This window comes from Bactrocera latifrons, unplaced genomic scaffold (assembly GCF_001853355.1).
Source record: "Bactrocera latifrons isolate USDA-ARS-PBARC rearing strain unplaced genomic scaffold, ASM185335v1 scaffold_32, whole genome shotgun sequence".
Taxonomy (NCBI): Eukaryota; Metazoa; Arthropoda; class Insecta; order Diptera; family Tephritidae; genus Bactrocera; species Bactrocera latifrons.
In genome coordinates this window covers 946,492-967,819 of record NW_017536852.1, presented here as the reverse complement: position 1 = coordinate 967,819, position 21,328 = coordinate 946,492, and the positions used below count along the sequence as shown (strand labels likewise).

Below are 21,328 nucleotides of genomic sequence, written 5' to 3'. Positions count from 1 at the left end.
ATATGTACTTATGTATATAATAAAAGCCATACTTATCATAGGTGCTTGCTATTATTTCTTAGAGCCACTACTTGAAAAGCTGAGGTGATAATTAGGATGATTCTGTATTTGCTATTTGCTTTTATGTGGTTTATAACAATAGAATGCGTGCCGTGCTTACTTTATCAACAAATAGCAAACTTTCAAGAAATCACTTATCTCAATAAGCTGAATCATGGCATGGCAAGTGTGTTTGGCTTTATTGCATCAGTGCTCACCAATGCGATGGAACTTAAATTCACGAGTAGACTATTGGCACGTCTGTGCGTATGCTTGGACATAATAAACATAATTGAAAATCGAAGCAAATATCGTACGGTAGATGCATATAAGTATATGGACATCACTACATATGTATGCATGTACATCCATACAACATATCGGATTAAGGAGCTGTTATGGTAGTCTTCACCAGATGCAGTCGTGCTGACCAAATGCCGCAGATAACCAACAACATTCAGTTCATTCTAATGAAATTTATTTTATTTTGGTTCTTGTTGGGGAGCTGGGTTGCAAAAATTCAAGAAAGGGCATACCATTGAAAGAAAGAATAGAATAAAACTGCAAGCGTTTTGTGAAAATGCAATATGTACATACGTACATAAATCTATAAAAATGCTTTGGCACAAGTGCATACATATATGTATGTATCTACACACCCATAACATACAGTTGCACTTGCCTCTTCATACATACATACTTACATACATTTCTGGGTGCGTGCATTGAATTTTAATGAATTTGCCCAAGTCTAGTCTAGCGAATGTACATAGCCACTCAAAGAGCAAGCTAACCAGCGGCGTGTGTGCTACAAGTTTTCTGCACTTCACATTGAAAACGAAATTATGTGCAACCGAACAGGAAATTCTTATATGGAGTCGCATGGTGACAAGTTGTATATGTGCAATTTGTATGTACATGTAAGGATAAGCAAACGCGCTTTGCGCTTACTGCATTAAGTGGTCTGGTATGTGATACCGGCTGATGGGCGAAAAAAAAACGTCCAACACGTTTAAATAGAGGGCAGTAAACCAGCAAGCGACAGATATTATGAAATCGTTATCAACACACGTTGTTCCTGAATTGTATCACTCTCAACACGCTGTTGACCGGTTTAGAAGCATTTCCCCACATAATTCTTCATACAAATATGGCACCACATCTGCGGCCGCTCCAATACAATTCAATCCAAGCTAAAATGGCTGTAGTAATCTTATCATGGCGTTCATGTAGATAATAAATAATCATAATATTGTTGAGCACTCAACGGCACTTCTGCATGGCAAGCGTTTATTTCATTTGTATAACCATTTTTTATCAAAGATCTAGTGTAATCCCCCGTATTTGTATTTGCTATGTTTATACACATGTACATCATACTTTATATCGCTGTTGCCAAAAAAAATTTAAATGACGAAATCTAATCTTTGGACAGGTATCACCAAACGCGCTTCCCGTTCAATACTTGTCGATTTGGAGAATTCCCCCATTGTTAATTGTGGCTAGACATGCTACATTACAGGTACAAAGGTTTGCTGAAATAAAATTAATAAATTGTGTAACTTTTCACTTACTATCCCCCATTTCTTAACACGTTGAGGACGGCGCTGCTTTTAGTTGGCAGTTTCACCTTAGTGTATGACCCACCGGTGGGTCGCGCCGTTCTCAATGTGTTAATAATGACCGGCAAAAAATATGCATTTATGCATTATATTTTTTAAATTGTTTATTGCTGCGGAATTGTATTTGTTGTGAAATAGCAGGGAGTTAATAGTGAATGATTTTTTTATTCCATTTTTATTTCTGTAATAAACACTTTCCAGCAACATACATTAATTGAATTTCAAATGAACATTAGTTCTCCGAATACAAAATGAAAACTTGTTGGATATGCGCACACATACATATATTTTATATAAAGAATTACGAGCTAATGCATAAAATGGGCCTCATTATAGCGCACTTTGAGTGCTATTGTTTTTTTTGCAATGCTGTTCTTTTGTAATTTGCAGTAATGATTTTTTAAGTTATTTTTTAATTGTTCTTGTAACGTACAACTTCCAGCGTCGTTATGGACACAACATCTGATTTTATTCTTTTGCGCAATTCACTTCACAGCTGCCTTAATAACTTATGATATGCTTAAGAAGCAAGGGCGAAGTATTCCTTTGATTTCTTGGGATCAGCAATCATGGTCTTCTCACCGGGCTTCCAGTTGGCTGGGCATACTTCACCGTGCTCATCGGTGAATTGGAACGCCTGAACTAAACGCAAAGTTTCGTCGACACTGCGTCCAACTGGCAAATCATTGATGGTTACTTGACGCAAATTCTGGCTTCTGTCAATAACGAAAAGTCCACGGAAAGGAATGCCGGTTTCTTCATCCAACACACCGTAGTCACGTGCTATCTTCATGGATTTGTCGGCCAACAATGGGATAGATAAATCACCGAGACCGCCCTGTTTACGTGGTGTGTTAATCCATGCTAAATGCGTAAAGTGACTGTCTGTTGAGCAGGCAACAACTTCACAGCCAATATTGCGGAATTCGGACACGCGATCCGAGAACGCAATAATTTCGGTTGGGCACACAAAAGTGAAGTCCAATGGGTAGAAGAACAACACTAGGTATTTGCCTTTATAGTCGGTCAGATCGATATCTTTGAAGGTGCCATTGACGACGGCGGTTCCCTTGAAATGGGGAGCGGACTTCTGAATTTTCGGCATCTGCAAAATACAAATAACAACCACATATACAGTTAAAAACACCGTACCAATCAATTGCAGTAAATAACTTATAACCTTTCTGGGGCAAGCTCAGTTCAATTTCACCTTTTCAACGCGGTTAATGTACTGAACCTCATCATACAAACGGGTTTTTTATATACAATTTGCGTTTACCACAATAAGCAGTGAATCAGCAATTTAGGTACCTACAGACGGAAAAGTACGAGAACTGCAAAAATCTAGCAACAAATACAATTAGAAAGAGCAGACTTTGCGAAGCGATAGTTTGTCTTTTCGAGACTAATGCGCCGGGTTAGCGGTGCGGAGGTCTGAAACGAACCCGGCTGCTGACGAGTTATTAAAACGCTTTACAATTTATGTATGTACATATATATACACTATCAGATCAGTTCACTAATTTTTCTAGAATCTTTTAAATTCATTTGCCTGAAAAATATCAAATATTTATTTGCTACCATATTATTTATATAATTAGTCCCTTTTATTTAACCTTCATTACAGACATTCCCAACTACTTTATTGACTCGTTTCATATGAAATTGAAAACCCCCCTTATTGCAGCATTTTTACTTACGTCTTATATTATTTTCCGCAAAATTAATTCACACGATAATTTGTTTTACCGGCAGCGGGAGAATTTACTCGAAAACGCAAAAACGCACTAGTGTGAGGCAGCAGGCGAGTAAAAAATTATATACAAAACGGAATAACACGAACTTACGTCCAATCTGTTCGAATAATTGCAAAAGAATGATTATTTTAAATACGACGTCCAGAAAACAGCTGCCTGTATTGCAGCTTTGACAGCAGTTGGCAAAAGCGCGCGCAATGAAAAGCTTCGTTAATAGCGGTGGGCACACGTTACGATATTTCGCTTTGGTAGCAGAGAATGTATAATGCGTTCTCTGTAGTCAATATAAAGGTGACACCACTTTTTTAAAATACAGTATTTGGATTCTCTTGCTCTTGTAAGATTGCAGATTGCAAAAATTCTATACCGAAATATACAAGGGCACGAGAGGAGCCATTGCAAAATCTAGTGATATATGATCGGCTGATTCGATAAATTTATTGTGAACGCCTATTATGCACGGCTATTGTGAATTGGCGCACCTTTTGCATATATTTTTAACAAAAAAAAAAAAAAACTGTAACAAATCTTTATAATTTAAGTAAAATTATAAAATCTATTTAAAACTTAGCTTCCTCAACAATTTAACGTCAAAATATGTGTTTAAGTAAATTGACAGCAAGTACAGGGTTGCAATTATTTTTTTACGTGTCATTGCACGAGAATAAACATGGGTTTTGGTTTGACATGTTTCACAGCCATTGCAAACAATTTTCTGGGTGTGTTTGTTGTTGTGCAGGTGCAAAAAGAGGATATATCTGCATTTCATGCACCATGTAAGGGTTTTGCAAGAGCAAGAGAATACCCTTAATATGTGAATACGGCTTTGAAATATTTTCAGCAGTAACAATATGTATATTTTTCAGTTTGAAAGTGATTGAAACATTTGCATAAATTTTGATGATAATTGTGGAGATTACTCAATACTCTAATAATAGTATAGAAAAATTACCAAAAGCAAATATTCGATTTCTGACGTCTTTTAAATATTAAGCATTCATTTTAAAAATATTAACGAGCTTTTATTATTGTGAAAAATTTTTGAAATGGAAATTTTGGCTTGTACCATTCGCACTTTATCTTCATTACAGACTTCCAGCGTTGCATTTTACATCGTCCATATTTACTAAAAATTTTATAGCGTGGCAACATTGCGCGTAAACAATAAATGATTGGGAATTAAAAACAAGCGCCGAAAACTATGCTATAGTTGTACGAAGATTTGTATGCAGACATTATAAACAGGAAGATAAAAAGTATTTTGCTGAAAATAAGCGGAAATAAATTGAAGTTTATTAAAAACATGTAATCATTTATGTACCGTGAATGCAACTCTATCTACGCAATGTTGCCCTGATTTGCTTATAGACAACAACTGGACTGGAATATCCAGCCGTCACGGAAATGTTCATTCAATCGCAGTTTGTCGACCACAACGGGTTTCACTAACAACGGTATATTTTCTTGCCTTCGGTGTGGCATTTTTTCACACACACCTACAAACCAACATACATACAATAGCAACAATAGTGACAGCATTAAGCGAAAAAATAAAGCTGTGATAAATCGAAACATTGTAGTCATACAAAAAAACATTCAAACACACATAAAAAATGTGAAGAGGCATTGAATTCTGTTTAAATATGGTTTAAAATTGCTTAATCTTTGATTTTACGACGAATGCAAGCAGACGAAATGCGAAGCGGAAGTTGAAAAAAATACATATTAACAACGGAGAAAACTAGGGATCGTTGGATGCGAAAGTTGCCGAATAGCTAACATACACACATATGTTGAAACGAATAAAACGAATTGAAAGCGCATAAGAACGAATTGATAAGAATCTTCATTTATGGTCGGTGTCTAAAAGGAAAACGAACAACGAACATATTTTCTTTACAACTTTTGATAAATATACACTGAGATTACAGCGCAAATTAATTAATTAGCTGCCAAATACAACATTTGGGAGTGCGTAGAATGAGTGCGTGTTAAAGAGCAAAACGGCCAAAGCAATAATACACAAACACTAAGCAAAAGCAGCTTGTGGAGCAGCTATTAACTGTAGAAGTTCTTGGGAAATCTGTAAAAATTTTTGTCCACATGAATATGCTACACACCTTTAGTGGTAGTGGCGGCGGCGGGGGAGGTGGTCCTTTTGGCGATTCTAGTGGTAAGTACGAATTTGCGTATGAAAGGATTTATCAAAATACAAAAACAAAAAACAAAAAAATAAAATAGAGAAATTTGCAGAAACAATGAGGAAGTGTCGTGAAATATTAATGTTGGACATGGACAAATGTACATATGTAAATACATACAAACATATGCAGTTATGTATTTGCGATTAAACTTATGTACATAGCTACATGTAAATATACTGTAGTATTTAATGTCGTGCTATCCTTCGGCCATTTTCGGTTCGCTTCCTTTCAGCTATGCAGACTCAAAACCCAATACATACTTTTTAATTAAGAGTTACAAGGCATCAGCTGCAGGGAACTTTTTTCCTCACATAAACTACAACTTTTCTATATTCTATCACAATAGGGGGATTCTCTTGCTCTTGCAAGATTGCAGATTGCAAAAATCCTATACCGAAATATACAAGGGCACGAGAGCAGCCATTGCAGAATCTAGTGATATACATATGTATGAACGGCTGATTCGGTCAACTTATTGTAAATGACTATTGTGTATAGATATTGTGAATTGGCGCAACTACTGCATTCATTCTTAACAAAAAAAAAACAACAAAAAAGATGTAAGAAATCTTTATAGTTAAATAGAAATTATAAAATCTATTTAAAATTTACCTTCCTCAAAAATTTAACGTCAAAATATGTGTTTAAGTAAAATGACAGCTAGTACAGGGTTGCAATTATTTTTTTACCTGCCATTGAACGAGAATAAACATGTTTTTTGGTCTGACATATTTCACAGCCATTGGAAATAATTTTCTGCGTGTGTTTGGTGTTGTGCCGGTGCACCAATAGGAAATATCTGCAATTCGTGCACCGTGCAAGGGTTTTGCAAGAGCAAAAGAATACCCCTAATGTGTCGCTGCAAGAAATAACGAGCTTTTTCATGAAATAATGTACAATATATTTATATTCGTCTGATATTTGTTGAACATTTATCGTATACATATGTAAGGTGTAACCAAACAAAAACATATGTGTGCATGTACGTTCATGTTTATGCAAATTACTCTTTATGTATGTATTGTATACAACAGTAAAAAGGCCTCATTCGTAAATACGTTGTGGGTGAGCATTATTTCCACAACAACTGAGTTATTAACAACAAACTGTAGAAGAGAGAGAGAGAGTGGCAGTGTAGAAAAAGGGATGAAAACAAACTGACTAATTGAATTCTCGAGTGATTAAATCGTTCTTATCCAATAAGATCACGTATGTGTATGGATTAACCCGCAGCTAAAGATTAAGAGTGCATTGTTTTAATATTTGATAAGAAGTTCTTCTACAGCTTATGGGCTCAGCTGCTTGTAACAGCTGTGCTTAAATATGGTCCAGAAGAGCGGACCAATATTATTGGGGCAACGTAACTTTATTTTAGTGCTCGTGGAACTCAGACACCAACATATTACAATTAAAAGCATAATTCGGCACACATCTGGAAGGTAAAAAATATTAAAAAACAAAAAATTTAATTCGGTTGCACCGAAGCTAGAAGTTTTTCACAGTTAAAAAAGGTTCCTTTGTTTTCACTGAAAAATTTTATCAGAGATTATGGCGTTGCCTTAGCCAATATTCTGTGCCGAATTTCGTGAAGACAATTCGTCCAATTTGTATGGCAGTTACATATATCCTATAGACGTCCGATCTAAACAATTACTTAAATATTACGATATCTTAGATAATTATCTTTGCAAAATTTTTAAAAAATATTTCGTCAAATAAAAAAATTAAGTTTGTATGCCAGCGGTCAGATCAAATAAGGATCTTCTTGAGAAGAAAAATATGTGTGTGGAATTTCAGAGCAATATCTCAAAAGCTTAGTGAGTAGTTCGCATATATACTGACGGCTGAACAGACAGACATGGTTAAATCGATTTTTATAGAACTTTCCACGTTCTTTCTGGGTGTTACAAACGTCAAGACGAACTTAATATGCGTATACTTTTCAGTATATAAGTATAAAATTGTATACTAAGTCCCTTATTGAGGTTCAAGTAGAATTTATTCAAATAACTCTCAATACTGGATACATTTAAGTTATTATTGAGTGATTTGAGGTACTTTTTCAAGTTTGTAATAAGATTGAGGTTAGCGACGCTCTTTTATAACCGCCACTTTTAATAATTTTTTTCTTAGAAATTGTATTCTTGGACAGAAATTTTGTATTATAAATTTTGGGTGTTTCTGTTTTCTATGTCCTTGCGTGGGTTTTGCGGAAATACATACATATGCATGTAGTATATATATTAATTAATTATATATTAATTTCTTAAAATATAACAATATTAGATTAAAATCTTAAAGATACTAAGTACCAAGGCTAGAAAATAGCGGAATCAGACAGAGACAGTTTATGAAAAAAGACATGCCAAAGCCATCTGCTAATCAGCTGTTTCCTCGCAATCCTTCCTTCAAGGGCACAATATGTGAAAGAGCCAGCGCCAGTTTCAAGGCAATCTAAAGTCTAACTTTTTAATGGGTATGAGTAGAATAATGAACTTTAGTAAATTATTAATTGGCCACTAACTACTCGCTGTGTCTACAACAACTACACAACCACAACAGTTGTAGGTGCTTGTTGATGACTTTTGCGGAATCACAGTCTATGATATTGTTTTGCTTTAGCTCTTGTTGTTGTTATTTATGTATACGTTAACCACACTCATTCGGCTCGTGAGTACGCATCATTTGGTAGGTTGTAGATGGGTGGGGTGTCGTAAGCTAACCGGTGCAATTGTGTTGTTACACATCCACCTCCACAATGTATATATAATATATATATTCGTACATACATATATAAATGTTTATGTATGTAACTACATAACTCCAACTACATGGTGCGCATGTACAACATAAGCCCTTATGCACATACATACATATTACTAYATACAACGTATTTACTACATACATTTGTATGTGTGTAGGTAAGTGTGTTTGTGTTTGGGTTTATGTGATTGCTGATGGCTGCCGTGCGACCTTATTTGAGTTTTCACTTGGGTTAGGTTAAAATTCAAGGGAGTTTAATAGCACCTCATGCTGAAAGTCAAGGTTACAATCTTGTTATGTACACAAATACACTATGGTCATTTTCATACACATACATATGTATATTTTATATACATATGCTGGGAGCTACATATGTAAATACTGCTTTGTATTAGTGATATGTAAATGTGTATTACAACTAGATATATATAGTATAACAGTGTAAACATTATACATAGGTATGCATGTATATATATACATAATTGTGTTATAACTGTTTTATTACAAGTGGCATGCTGCTGCTATTTCTGTTCTTTCAAAAATGTAAATATTTTTCTATTATCGAGCAAATGAAAAAAATATATAACAATCAGCAGCTTTAGTCTTTTGAATGTAAATTCCTTAGAATGCTCGAAAAGATGAGAACTTTAGGAAAGTCATCAACAGGGAAATATCATTGAAATCCATTGGTTTTAAAGGAATTAACATGCTGATGGTAAAGCATCTAGTCTCGACGGGAGTCAGCTTTGACCACTTTTCAGATACCCGATGTGTGGAAAATAAAGAGTCCATTACTAAAACCTGGGAAATCCGCCAACAAATTCGAGTACTATCATCCGATAACTCTCCTCTCCCCAGTAGTGAAGAGACTTGAGGCCTTGCTACTCTCCGACCTGCACACATCAACTGAGCCTATTAAACCACCAGTATGGCTTTCGAAAAGTGCACAGTACCTCCAAAGCGCTTAGCGTCATAAACGCCCATATAGTTCAAGACCTTAATCGGAAACCACGCTGCGAGAGCACGATCCTCGTAGCGTTGGACTTGTCAAAAGCCTTTGACACCATCAATTACATAATGCTACTTAAGGACATCGAAAAATCTAAGCTCTCTCCAAGACTGAAGACTGAATTACTTGACCGGTCGTCACATAATCCGTACTATTTCGAGGTAAAAACTCAAAATTGAGAAGAATTAAGCAAGGGATTCCGCAGGGTGGTGTTATTGTTTATCTACATCTCGAAACTCCCGCAACCACTAGAGGGAATTTCTATCCACTTACGCTGACGATTGCACGATATTGACGTCGGGAAATGGAATCGATGGTGTTGCCACGAGAATCGACAGTGACCCTTGTCAAACTTCGTTCCAGATACTGTAGCAGGTTAATCTCCTACTTATTGACTCCTATTTGTTCGGCGTGCCACGAATCCTTGCATGACACTAACCACCTCTTGGCATGCCCAGCTAACCCTACACATCTGACAACCTACTCCCTATGGTCCGACCTCGTCAAAACAACACGTTTCCTGGGCTAACCATTAGACGACGTCGATGTGAATTTATCTGAGCTTTACCATCCTAACGGGGACTAGATAACCCTTAAACGAACAACAACAAGAAATGACCATCTTCTTGAAGAGAACAGAACGAGTGGGAAACTTCAGATCAATAACTCGAAAACTGACGAGCTAATTCGCTTAAACATACATATACAGACGGGCAGATGGACGTGGTTAAATGACCACCCTGATTATTTTTACATACATATACTTATTTATGGATTCTCGGTGGGCTGAGGGCAATTGTTTTGAGCAATCATATTATATTATCTTCCTCAAATTTTGAGATCAAAATGTCTCTCCCATAATTCACTTAAGAGTATTGTGCTTCTCAAAGCACGCAGTCGCTATTTCATGCTCACTCTCGACAATCGAATACTCTTGATTATATTAAGCACAAAGTGTTGATTGGACGCAAGGATTTTATCATAAAAACTTTTTACCTTCATCCTGATGAACGGGACATTAATTTCTACATATTACTTTCTCATTTTCCTTCGATTACTTTTTATTGCCATATTTCTATTGTAGCTTTGAATGTCAGCTTTAATTTGTGATAGCTACTGCGTAACAGTCTCTATGACGGCACATTACACAAACTTAGTAGTGCATATGTGTATGTGACTATATAAAGTTGCATGTATTTGTTTTTTTTTTCCAGCAGCATCCGCTTTATGATTAATGCGAAAAGTTTTAGAAACTTTTACTGAATTGCATTGAACAATTCAAGGCATTTCTGGAGTGTCATTGCTGCTATACTCTTAATTATTAGAATTTGCTAGAATATACCACGCACATATTAAGTGTTTATATAGCATAATAAAATATATTTAAGTGTTTGATATTAAGAGCAGAGAGTACTTAGAAAGTGGCAAAATATGACACGAATGACTCTGAGCTTAAAGTTACTTGAGCAATACCGTCACATTTATGAACTTTTAATTTAGTCATATTGAGAGAAATTGGACAAATTTGAATATATTTTGTAACGAAAATCTATACTATATATATAATAATTTGGTTTTTTCAATTTTTTTCATTAAGAAAGTTCAAGTAATTAAGATTCGTCAACCATTCACCTTGAGCAATTTTGCATTAGAGCAACAAACCTCATGGTATTCAATAATTTTGCCTCTTGCAGCGTCCAATAGTAGTTTACATAAATTTCTGTTGTTGAAATTTATCTTCAGCATTTAATTTAAGTCGAAGAAGGTAAAGCAAAGATATAAATTTTAGTTTAGCAATAAAAAAACGGTCACGTTGCTCATAAAAGTTGATTAGATTTGGTAATTTGTTTCCTTACTATGTTTACTTCGCACAGCAAGGTGTGCTTCATTTTCACGCTGTCACAAATGCTAAACGGATATCGTTATAACGATTGCAAAAACCTCCTTTTCTAATGCTTGGGATTAAATTTCGTTTTCAATTCGGTACTTGGTATTAAAGTTTTTAGTTTATTCTTTATATTTTATATTATATTTCCAATTTTTTCTTTGAAAAACAGATTATCGAAAAAACTTAAAACACGTTTTTTATCGAAACATTTTTTTTATCGAAAACTAAAATATATTGAAATTTTTTTATCGTTAAAAAATTTAAAATTATTCTTAATTAAGATTTTCGCGATTCAAATATGATTTCATTTATTATACCCTGAACAGACTCCCAGTTGGGATTGAATTTCTTTTTCAAACCGGTACTTGGGATTAAAATTTTAATAATTTTTTTTTTAAGTTTTATACTATATTTGAAATTTTTTAGAAAAACAAAATTTTATCGAAAAATTGCATTTTTATCGAATTTTTTATCGATACATGCATTCTTATCGAAAAAATTTTTATCGGTAAAAAATTTAAAATTACTTTTAATTAAGATTTTCGCAATAATAAAAAAAAAAGTTATTCAAATATGAATTCGGTTATTATACCCTGAACAGTCCCGCAGTTTTCAGATATCGAGCAGAAATTTTGTTCACCTTCTTTTCTCAATATAAAACTGCTTATTTGTGGGAATCACTCATATAGATGGCATACAAATTGAACGGAATCAAGAGCTTGATGGGTTAACTTTTATATTTGACAAGGAATCTTCCCGAAATTCGGCATGGAAAATTGTCTAAAGAAATAATGCGATCTTCGAAGAAATTGTTTAGATCGGAAAACTATAACATATAGCTGTCATACAAAGTAAGCGATAGATCTTAAGAGGTTATATACAGTTAGAATTTTGAAAAAATCGATTTTTTAAGAATACAAACACAAAATTTCATATCGTTCCGGTGTATATTTTCGAAGTTACACGCAAATTTGACAAGGCATTTCAGAGTATTTCGAAGTACGAGCCCAAACTTTCAACGTGTTTTTCTCAAAAAAGTCGGTGACCATCATTATTCGAAAACGGTTCAACCGATTAGCCTCAAATTTTAATACGAGCTTTTTAGATATATTTTTTAGTAACGAAAAAACGATAAATATTTTTTAATAAAAATTTTAAACTCGAAATTTCGGTCAAAACTCGTTTTTTGTCAAAATTTTTTATTTTATTACTAGATTTAACATTGCTTTAACGAAATCTGTTGGGTTTTTTAATTTCAGAGGATCCAGTTCAGAGATATAGTGTTCATTGCAAAACGTGTTTCTTCAGAGGAGTTCTCGTAGTTCTTGGAGATCAGCCTTTTCAAATAAATATTTTTACTAACATTATGGCTTAAAATACAGTTAAAAGATATCATATGTGTAGACAATTTTGGATAAAAAAATTTCTCAGAAAAAATTTTTAAAAAATCACATTTTGGGGTTTCTAAATGTAATGAATTTGTAACCTGGTAGGTGCTCAAGAAAAAATAAAAATTTAACTGTCAAGTAATATTGATTTTATGAAAAAAAAAAAAATTAACTATAATGATCACATAAATCAAATTTACGAAATAAATTAATTTCAAAATTATATAGAAACTAAGCAAATGACATATTCATTATCTCTTAAGATCTCATAAGTAGTGACATTTTGTTTTCATGCGAATTTCTGCCTCCCTTACTTATTTCTAATTAAAATCCACCTCCGCAGGAACTCCAAGCAAACGCATCTCCTTAACGCTACAAAAATACAAACAGATATACAGATATGTATATGGTATATATTATTTATTCAGTTTTTTTCTAAGCTATGGCAAATCAATGTTTATATTTAAGGAAACCACCCGTTGTGCACTGTCACTCGCAAACGATAACAAAAAATCGAAAAGTATCTATGGTGATGGTTTTTTTTTTTTTACTTAATTGATGGCATTGATTTTCCATTTGTTATCATCATCATCGTCATCTGACGCTGTTGTTTCAATTTTACGTGCAAATGCGTCTACATGAGCACTAATAGCCTTGTTAATTGCTATTGCGGTACAGTCACTACATACTTACGTACGCATGCAGTTATATAAGGGAAAATACATGCTTATATAAGTGCATAGAAATTACACCTACAAGCACTGCAGCGGCATCTACTCAAACTATATAAAGAGTATTAGAGGAAAGCTGTCACTGCCGACGAAGAATTATGCTTGTCATTACTTTTCTTTGATCATACGACCTTCGGTCAGCTCTGAAAAATCTGTTCGGATATTGCAGCATTTCTTAAGACAATATATGTGCCAAATTTCATGACGATATTTTGTTTAATAATAAACCGTCTTGTCCGCACAAGGACTTCAGTTTGATCGTTTAGTTTGTATGACAGCTATGTCCTATAGTGGTCCCTTATTTGTTCCGAAGAATGAGCAGCTTTATGGAGAGAAAAGGRAGTGTGCAAAATTTTAGATCTTCTTCTTCTTTTGTTGTTATCGTCTACGCCTCTGTACCATATTCGAGGGCGGGAATAATGAGATATTTATAGAGTTTGGTCTTTGTTCGTTGATAGAAGACTTTACTTCTCTATAGCCTACTCAGGCCGAAGTAGCACCTGTTGGCAAGACTTATTCTGCGTTGAATTTCGAGGCTGACATTGGTGTTGGTGTTAACACTGGCTCCAAGATAAACGAAATTATCTACGACATCGTCGTTATGACTGTCCACTTTGACGTGGGAACCAAGTCGCGAGTGCGATGACTGTTTGTTTGATGACAGGAGATACTTCGTCTTGCCCTCGTTCAGTAACAAACCCATTTACTTCGTTTCGGAGGATGGAGCCATGTTTAGAAATTCATGAAAATGATGAAAGTTCTCCGAGAGCCATTCACTTGAGAGTGCTCAGGCACGATTCTTTTACATTCGGTCTTAGATCTTAGACCAAGTATCCTCTAGGCAGCCAAAGAACATCCGTCTAAAGGCGAGCTAAGGTGAGAAGACAAAACATACAATCCCCAGGGTTGGACTGGGTTTGGGACCCGTCATATAAAAACACTTACCAATAAAAAGAAAAGTTAGATCGATATCTCAATAATTGAGAGACTCGTTCGCTGATATTATGGTGACAGATAGGTCAATCGTGATTAATTCGACTCAGTAATATGGGTTATTTGTCTGGTTGATATCCTGCTCACATTTGGCTTAACAACTCAATTACTTACCTACACATTTGAATGACTTTTGTAACTTCTTCTTCATTTCAGATATCGAGCTAAAGGAGCGCCTAATCGCCACCGTGAAGAAGGAGGTCAAACAACTAATGGAAGAGGCTGTCACCAAAAAGTATATACACGAAGAAAGCAGCTCGGTGACATCACTGTGCGCTGCAGTGGAGGCATGCCTCAGTCATGGTTTGCGACGTCGTGCTTTGGGTCTCTTCAAAACCTCTTCGACGACAGCGTTGATACAGAAGATAGCCAGAACTTGCCCAGAAGCTGACTATATAAATCGTTGCTTGCTGGAAATCGAAATGGTCAATGAGACGCATACGATATCCGGCAAGCGGTCTTCTTCCAGCAGTGATAGTATTATAAAGCCGAAGTTGCTCAGCAAAGGCAGCAGCAATTCGGTGACGACAATCAATACGATGTCGTCGACAACTAGTGGATGTGCCACAACGGTGGTGAAGTGAGTATACACGGAACGTGGAATATGTTCGAGGTGGCAATAAACGCTATTTTTCTTTCGCAGATACTTGTGGATACGCTTGGCACTGTATGAGCGTCGTCTTTCCAAAATAATTGAGTATTTGGTCAACAATGCCAATAATTTCTACGATCGTGATGCGCTGGTCGCCGATCCAGATTATGGCTCCATACTTAGTTCGCTTTTGGTCGGACCCTGTGCGTTGGAGTTTACGCGCGCCAAGACGGCAGATCACTATTGGTCAGATCCACATGCGGATGAACTTGTATGTATAGTTAATAAAAATTTACCGTTAAGAATTAATTAATTTTAATAAATGCTCATATAATAAGGTACAACGCCACCGCATTAGTTCCGGCAATCGCACGCCTCCGATAGTGCATCGTCCCATCATCAATTTCAAACGAAGTTTGCATACGAGTTCGGAGGACACTAGTAGCGGCTCGTATAAGGCGAGTTCGCCTGCCAGCGTCGCCAAGGATTATGTTGAGTCATTGCACCAGAATTCCAAGACCACACTTTTGTATGGCAAAAATAATGTGCTGGTGTTGCCGGTGAGCTTTGCGGTTTAATTGCAATCGAAAACTCAGCTTTAACTTAATTTCAATTCAATTTCATATTAATTGCAGAAGGACGTAAATGAACCCATGCCTGGTTACTTAAGTCTCCACCAAACGGTGCAGTTCCTCACTATCAAATGGACACCGAATCAACTGATGAACGGTTACAATGAAGCCGAGGGCACCGACAAAAGCTTCTACTGGGCCTATGCGCTTAATATAAATGTTGATGAGATTGTCTATGTGCATTGCCATCAGAATCGCGGCGAAGACACTGGCGGCACTATAATATTGGTGGGTCAAGATGGTGTACAGCAGCCGCCGATACACTTTCCCGAGGGTGGTCATATGCAAGCTTTTCTTAGCTGTCTTGAGACTGGTTTGCTACCGCATGGACAACTGGATCCACCGCTTTGGTCTCAACGTGGCATTGAGAAAATGTTTCCATGGCCAAAAAGTGTACGCCGCCGCATATTACCCTCTGTGTTGGAATCCACCGATGAAACACCAATCGATTATGTCTTCCGTGTGGTGAGCAAAAGCCAGCATGAAGAGTTTTGTGAGTTTCAGCGTATTTTTTGGAGGCAAGAAGTAAGCATTAATGGGTATAATTTTTAGTGGCGACACATCCGATTTTGGAATTGGGACGGACCAGCCCACGACGCAAACATTTGAGTAGCTGTTCGACCACTGGCAGTAGTGACTGTTCCAGCAAGAGTTTATCCATGGAACAGAGTGGCGGTGACTCTCCACAGGTGTGCATGTTATTAAATCTTGTGTAATCGAGCGAGCGCTCGAAATTATTAGAGGTCCACCATTTATTTTTCATTTGAATTCTTATTCTTTATCACAATCGTGTCTATCTTCCTAGTCACAAAAAAAAAGTTTCAAAGCGTTCTTTAAGGACTTAAAATCAAAGCCAGCTCCTGAAAACAGATCCAACTTTTAAGACCCTCTTGAACCTCTTACCTTTTTTTCACAGATTCAAGCAAGCCAAACTGCAAGTATTGAGCTGGTATGTTCAACGATGCGTCGTCAAATAATATCTCGAGCATTTTATGGCTGGTTGGCTTATTGCCGCCATTTGTCTACGGTGCGCACACATCTCTCTGGTTTGGTTAATGGACGCATCACACCGGACTGTAAGTAACACGAATTTATTTCTCTGCGCCGAATAAACTTTACTGACATTTACATCCTCACATAGTAGCGGCCGACGAACAGGGACTAACCAAAGAAAAGTGGGAGAAACTTCAAGTGGATGGCGTGGTCACCAGCGATATAGAGGTCTTCCGTTTGGTGTACTTCGGCGGTGTGCAGCATGAGTTACGCAAAGAAGTCTGGCCGTATCTCTTAGGACATTACAGGTTGATATCATAAATATCACACATGTATTTAATAAAAAATTCATCCAAACTGCAGCTTTGGTTCCACACCGGAAGAGCGCGAGAAGTACGACGATACCTGTAAGCATTATTACGAAACCACAATGAGTGAATGGCTGGCCGTCGAGGCGATTGTGCGACAACGTGAGAAAGAGAAGAATGCACAGGCTGTGGCTAAGCTGACGGCTGAGAAAAATAGACGCGCAGGCAAGCCAGTATGCCGGCAATATGAAATGGATGGCGAAGATGTGGAGAATGACGTATTCGAAGATAATGATATTTCCGATATGTCCGATCCGGGTGAGGATTTCGATGAGGATATACTCATTGAGAAGGACGAAGACGAGAGCATCACCGTTACTAAAGGTGAAAAGTACAAAACCACCAGCATCACCGACTCCGGTAATGTGGAAGAGGACATCGAGATAGCCGAAGCTTTGGATGCAACGAATGATAGCCAGCAGCGTGAAGACGACGACACAAATGCAGTATTAGTGATAGAACAAAGTGAACATATTGTAGTAGAACTAGAAAATATGGATGCAATGGAGCCCCTAGAGCTGCAAGAAAATTGCTTTGCTGATACTGACAACGAGGCGGGACTAACACCTGAACATGGTAGCGCTATCTTACTTCTAAGCGTAAAGAGTTCACCATCGACCTCCTCTTATGAGACCGTTGGTAATGAATTCACCGATATCAACGAACTGGCCACATCAATGAATGTTGTGGCCGAGTCGGAGACCATGAATTTCGGCGCTGTTATAGAAGATGTCGAGCCAGAAGAGGATGCTTCGTCACATGTGACGAAATTTCACAGTGCCGACGATTTACGTCGGGCCATGGATGAGTTTACCATCGGTATTGTGGAACAGGTGCGCGATGCTGAGTCAATGCCAACACATGCGGTGATTATAACCGAGGCAGTATCAATGGATGCGCTGCAATGTGATGATGAACTCACCGATGAACTGTCACGCAAGACAAGTCTCATGTCACCGATGAACGAGGACATAACAGTGGTGGCCTCACTGGATGCACTGCAAGAGCCCAAATCGGCGTGCGTTTCACCTGCCAGCAGTAATGGCGGTGTATATAGTGTGGGTTTTAGAAGAGAGTATATTTGGTAACTGTAAATAATTTCGAATTCTTTTCTTACAGAGCGAGTTATTAGAGTCATTTGGGCTGAACTTGCACCGCATCGAAAAGGATGTGCAACGTTGCGATCGCAATTATTGGTATTTCGCTAATGAGAACTTGGATAAACTCAGGAATGTCATATCCACGTGAGTTTTATAAACCAACTTACTTTACAGTTGTTCTACATACCGTTTTTATTTAATCTGCAGCTATGTTTGGGAACATTTGGATATTGGTTATATGCAAGGCATGTGCGATTTGGTTGCTCCGCTATTGGTAATTTTCGACGATGAGTCTCTCTGCTATAGCTGCTTCTGCAAGCTTATGGAGCGTATGATCGAGAATTTCCCCAATGGTGGCGCTATGGACATGCACTTTGCGAATATGCGGTGAGTGAAATTGCCACCTCCTTAACAATTTTAGCACAAAATTGAACTCTCAAACAATATTACAGTTCCCTCATACAAATTTTGGACTCGGAGATGTATGACTTAATGGATTCGAATGGTGACTACACACATTTCTATTTTTGTTATCGCTGGTTTCTGTTGGATTTCAAACGTGAGTTGCTCTATGATGATGTCTTCGCGACCTGGGAAGTTATTTGGGCGGCAAAACATGTGGCCTCCAGCCATTTCGTGCTCTTCCTTGCTTTGGCGCTGCTGGAAACTTATCGTGACATAATATTGTCGAACAGCATGGATTTTACGGATGTTATCAAGTTCTTCAACGGTGAGAGAGAGAAAAAGTTATATTTTTTCAAATTAATTTTAGCTTAGTGTTAAAGTTTGGAATCTTTTTTTCAAGAAAATATCAAAAATTTCAAACGAATATAAAATTTTAAGATTTTTTTGAAAAGCCTTACAAGTAGAATCTCGTAAAATGAAAATCGAAGTTTTACCGATTTAAAAATATTTTTTTAAAGTTTTTTTTTTACAATTTTATGGTTTTCTCATGGTTTCTTTCAAAATATGTATTTGGAAAATTGTCCTTTCTTGTTTTCTGTTGTTCATATTTTTCGAACTTTTTTTAATTTTTTTTTAATTTTTAAATTTGTGTACATTTTTTGTAAAACAATTTTAAAAATAATTTTGAATTTTTTTAAATATCATTTTATGGTTATGATATGCTTATTTTTGGAAATTTTCTTTAAAAAGTTTGGTTTTCCTCTTTCAGAAATGGCTGAGCGGCACGATGCTCGATCCATATTGCAATTATCCAGGAGTCTTGTACTGCAATTGCAGACAATAATCGAAAATAAATAAAAATCCACACTTAAACATATGCTTACGACATACACACAAACCTTAAAGCATAGAAAAACATATGAACAAACATATATTTAAATATCCATATATATTAAAAAAATCTGAAGCAAATGTAGGCAAGTAAAAGAGAATTGGCATCCATTTTGGATAACACAAGTCAACGTAGTAGTGGAGTGTAGCCGCTTGCACCTAGATGAAACTGTAGAGTAGAGCCACACACACACATAGCTACAAACAAAAGTTCAAATCAAGGTGGGTAGTGGTTATATTATATAGCAGAAGAGTTAGCTGTTATGAAAATTAAAATTAAGTTTATTTATCAAAACGGTGAATTTCGTACTGGAGAAAAGTGAAAAATATAGAACTATTTTTTTTTTGGAAAAAAAGTGAATTTAATTTAAACAAAATTAATAGGAAATTGGAAAAAAATAAATTAATTGATTAATTGAAAAAAGAATTAATTGATAAATTTTGTTTTTATCAAAATTAATTTTTTTTTTATATTTCTAATTCAATTAAAATTACAAGATAAACAAATTTTAAAATTAAAATTAAAAATTAAAGAGCAAACAATTTAAAATTTAATTTCAAATTTGTTGCTAAATTTTTTATTTTTTTTTAATTTTTTTGTAGTACAATAGCACAAAATTTTTGTTTTAATTTTAATTGAATTAAAAATTATTCCTGAGCAGACACATAAGGACTAAAACAATGCAGTAATTGCAAAAGACAAATGTAAGAACTCATGTAAATATCATTGGTTGAACTAATACTCATTACCAATACATATACATATATACAGTTAAAAAGTAAAAAAAAATAAAACAACTAAATGTAAGTAATATATTAATTGAGGTTAATCACGATCATATATACATATATATGTATGTATATGTAGTTTGAAGCAACTTGTGACAGGCTTTCAGATATAAAACAAAAAAAAAAAAAAAAAACTTGCTAAACGGCTGGGATGTAGTCCTGTAAAGGGAGAATTTACTCAACAATTTCATACAGTGGAATACATAGCGACCTGAGTTCATTAAATAAAATATATAAATGTTCACAGAAAAATTACAAAGAAGTAGCATTTAAAAGTTTAACAAAAACACAGTAAATATTACATACACACACACACATACATAGTTATAATTGTACGTACTTAGTGATGAGTTTGGTGAAATGTTTGTAAAACTTTGTGTGGAAAATAGTTGCATAGTAAGATTATACAGATTTATAAAAGTGCAAGTAGAATATTATGAAGTATATTATTAAAAAGTTATAGCCAACGATATTTAGATGCAAGACATATTAAATATGGCAGCATTGTAAAATAAATAAAAAATTATGGAGAAAAATGTAGGGAATCACCACAATTTTATACTTCCTATCAGCAAGCATAAACACATACATGCATACATGCATACATACATACATAAAAACTTGTAAATAATAATCAAATAAACATAAATGCAAAATTGTATACCAGTCCAGTGAAAAATGCAGAGAAAATTATATTGAAAAAAAAAACAATATTTATATGGATGTTTGAACGTAAAGTTTAAAAAAAGTAGTTGTTATTTATATTGTTGGAAATGCTTAAACATGTTGGAACATGCATATGCATGACAAATCTGTTGCTTTTTATACAATGCTGTAATGCAATGTTAATTTGTTGAAGAACTTGCTTAAAAAAATTGTTAAACACACAAAGAGGGAAAACAATTATATTTAGAAAATGTACAAAATATGTTTGGAAGTATAAACATGCCAATAAATGCATTATTTAGCAGTGCTATGGCTGGCATATGCCGATTAATTACGTTGCTTGTAATTATAAGCTTTATTGAAGACCAACACGCGTTGCATATAACGAAATTGTTGCTTTTGCGCCATATAATATAATTTTTAAAAAAATTTAGTGTTTTTGAGATTTTGCAACTTTAAATTTATGCATTCTTTAAAGTGCTTTTCGTCTAAAATTGT

At 35.5% G+C, this 21,328-nt stretch overlaps 2 protein-coding genes across 3 annotated transcripts; one reads left to right on the top strand and one right to left on the bottom strand.

Moving 5' to 3' along the window:
• Positions 1 to 1,817: 1,817 nt before the first annotated feature.
• On the bottom strand, positions 1,818 to 3,556 carry LOC108971052 (peroxiredoxin 1). Of its 2 annotated transcripts, none has more exons than XM_018936842.1 (2): positions 3,362 to 3,556; positions 1,818 to 2,766 (listed from the first exon to the last, which is right to left on the bottom strand). In XM_018936842.1, exon 2 carries the CDS (start codon positions 2,764 to 2,766, stop codon positions 2,182 to 2,184), a length of 585 nt encoding a protein of 194 aa, XP_018792387.1. In that variant the 5' UTR covers positions 3,362 to 3,556; the 3' UTR covers positions 1,818 to 2,181. The 2 variants fall into 2 exon arrangements, with proteins under 2 accessions (XP_018792387.1, XP_018792388.1); XM_018936843.1 differs by lacking the exon at positions 3,362 to 3,556 and adding an exon at positions 2,842 to 2,928.
• A 1,841-nt stretch (positions 3,557 to 5,397) lies between these two features.
• On the top strand, positions 5,398 to 19,591 carry LOC108971051 (small G protein signaling modulator 2). Its single transcript, XM_018936839.1, has 13 exons — positions 5,398 to 5,591; positions 14,551 to 14,974; positions 15,038 to 15,257; positions 15,325 to 15,546; positions 15,622 to 16,111; positions 16,171 to 16,307; positions 16,535 to 16,694; positions 16,760 to 16,919; positions 16,975 to 18,037; positions 18,099 to 18,223; positions 18,287 to 18,466; positions 18,532 to 18,809; positions 19,254 to 19,591. Exons 1-13 carry the CDS (start codon positions 5,522 to 5,524, stop codon positions 19,340 to 19,342), a joined length of 3,618 nt encoding a protein of 1,205 aa, XP_018792384.1. The 5' UTR covers positions 5,398 to 5,521; the 3' UTR covers positions 19,343 to 19,591.
• The last annotated feature ends 1,737 nt before the right edge of the window (positions 19,592 to 21,328 follow it).